A 1,061-nucleotide genomic window follows, 5' to 3' on the forward strand; every position below is an offset into this window, starting at 1 on the left:
TGAGGGGGCGCCGCCCGGTCGGAGGGTCGGTGCTGAGGGGGCGCCGCACGGTCGGAGGGTCGGTGCTGAGGGAGCGCCGCGCCGTCGGAGGGTCGGTGCTGAGGGAGTGCCGTACCATTTGAGGGTCAGCGCTGAGGGAGCACTGGATAATGCTGTCATTTGGAGTCCCTTTAAACCTGTGGCCTGTCTGCCATCTCAGATTATTGTAAAAGGTATCCCACCCTATAATTGGGACGAGAGCTGCAAGTGGATGAGGTTTGGGAGGAGTGTGTGTGGGAATTCTTCTTCAAGACAATATTTAACCTTTAACCAATAGTACGCATGACAAGTCATCAAGGTAAAGTGTTACTGGTTCTCTGTCATTAACACATACACGCACAGTCATATATCACTTCGGTCGGTGTTACTATCTGTTTGTAGTATATTGTTATGCACAAATTGACTACTGTGTGTCCTACACAATAGTAACTACTGTCTGACGGCTCCATGTTGAACTCATCAGATGAAAGATGCTAGAGAGATGCAACTCTGTATCAATGTTCAGCTGTGATCCAGTTGAATGGTGGAGCAGGCACGATGGGCTGAATGGCCTGCTCCGTCTCCCGTATTGCACAGTCCGTTCAGGTGTTTGCTGCAGCCCCCTTACTGAGTGAAACCTTGCCTTTGCCACCTCCCAGGTCATCCTCGTATCCTCGTTCTTCATGTCTCCAACGGAGAGCCGGAATGGGACACCCCTCAACAGGGTCCGCATGTTTGGCCCTGACAAGCTGGCCAAAGCCACCCTGGCTAAGAAATGGGATCGTGTTAAAGTGGTCTGCACACAGCCCTACAACAAGGTGAGTGCTGTTCCAGCCTGTCATGGACCTCTCGGTGATCCAGTCAGTGTGCCCTCCCACTCCCACCCCCAAACCCCTGCGTTCAAATCGATGTCATTACAGCATAGCAGGAGGCCAGTTGAGTCCAAGCTGGATCATTCTGTTGTGCTCTCCTGTTGCACTTGCTCTTCCCCTGCCCCGTACCACATAGTCCCTTCACGTTAACTTCTCTCCATTGCCTGTCTG

At 52.4% G+C, this 1,061-nt stretch overlaps 1 protein-coding gene across 1 annotated transcript in view; it reads left to right on the plus strand.

The window, feature by feature from the left end:
- The window catches only part of xrcc1 (X-ray repair complementing defective repair in Chinese hamster cells 1), a 20,104-nt gene that overhangs the window by 887 nt on the left and 18,156 nt on the right, over window positions 1-1,061 (plus strand). Inside the window, exon 2 of the mRNA XM_048620585.1 lies at window positions 678-836. Coding sequence (XP_048476542.1) covers window positions 678-836 — 159 coding nt within the window. The remainder of the gene's footprint in view (window positions 1-677; window positions 837-1,061) is intronic.

This window comes from Rhincodon typus, chromosome 47, assembly GCF_021869965.1.
Source record: "Rhincodon typus isolate 14 chromosome 47, sRhiTyp1.1, whole genome shotgun sequence".
Classification (NCBI taxonomy): domain Eukaryota; kingdom Metazoa; phylum Chordata; class Chondrichthyes; order Orectolobiformes; family Rhincodontidae; genus Rhincodon; species Rhincodon typus.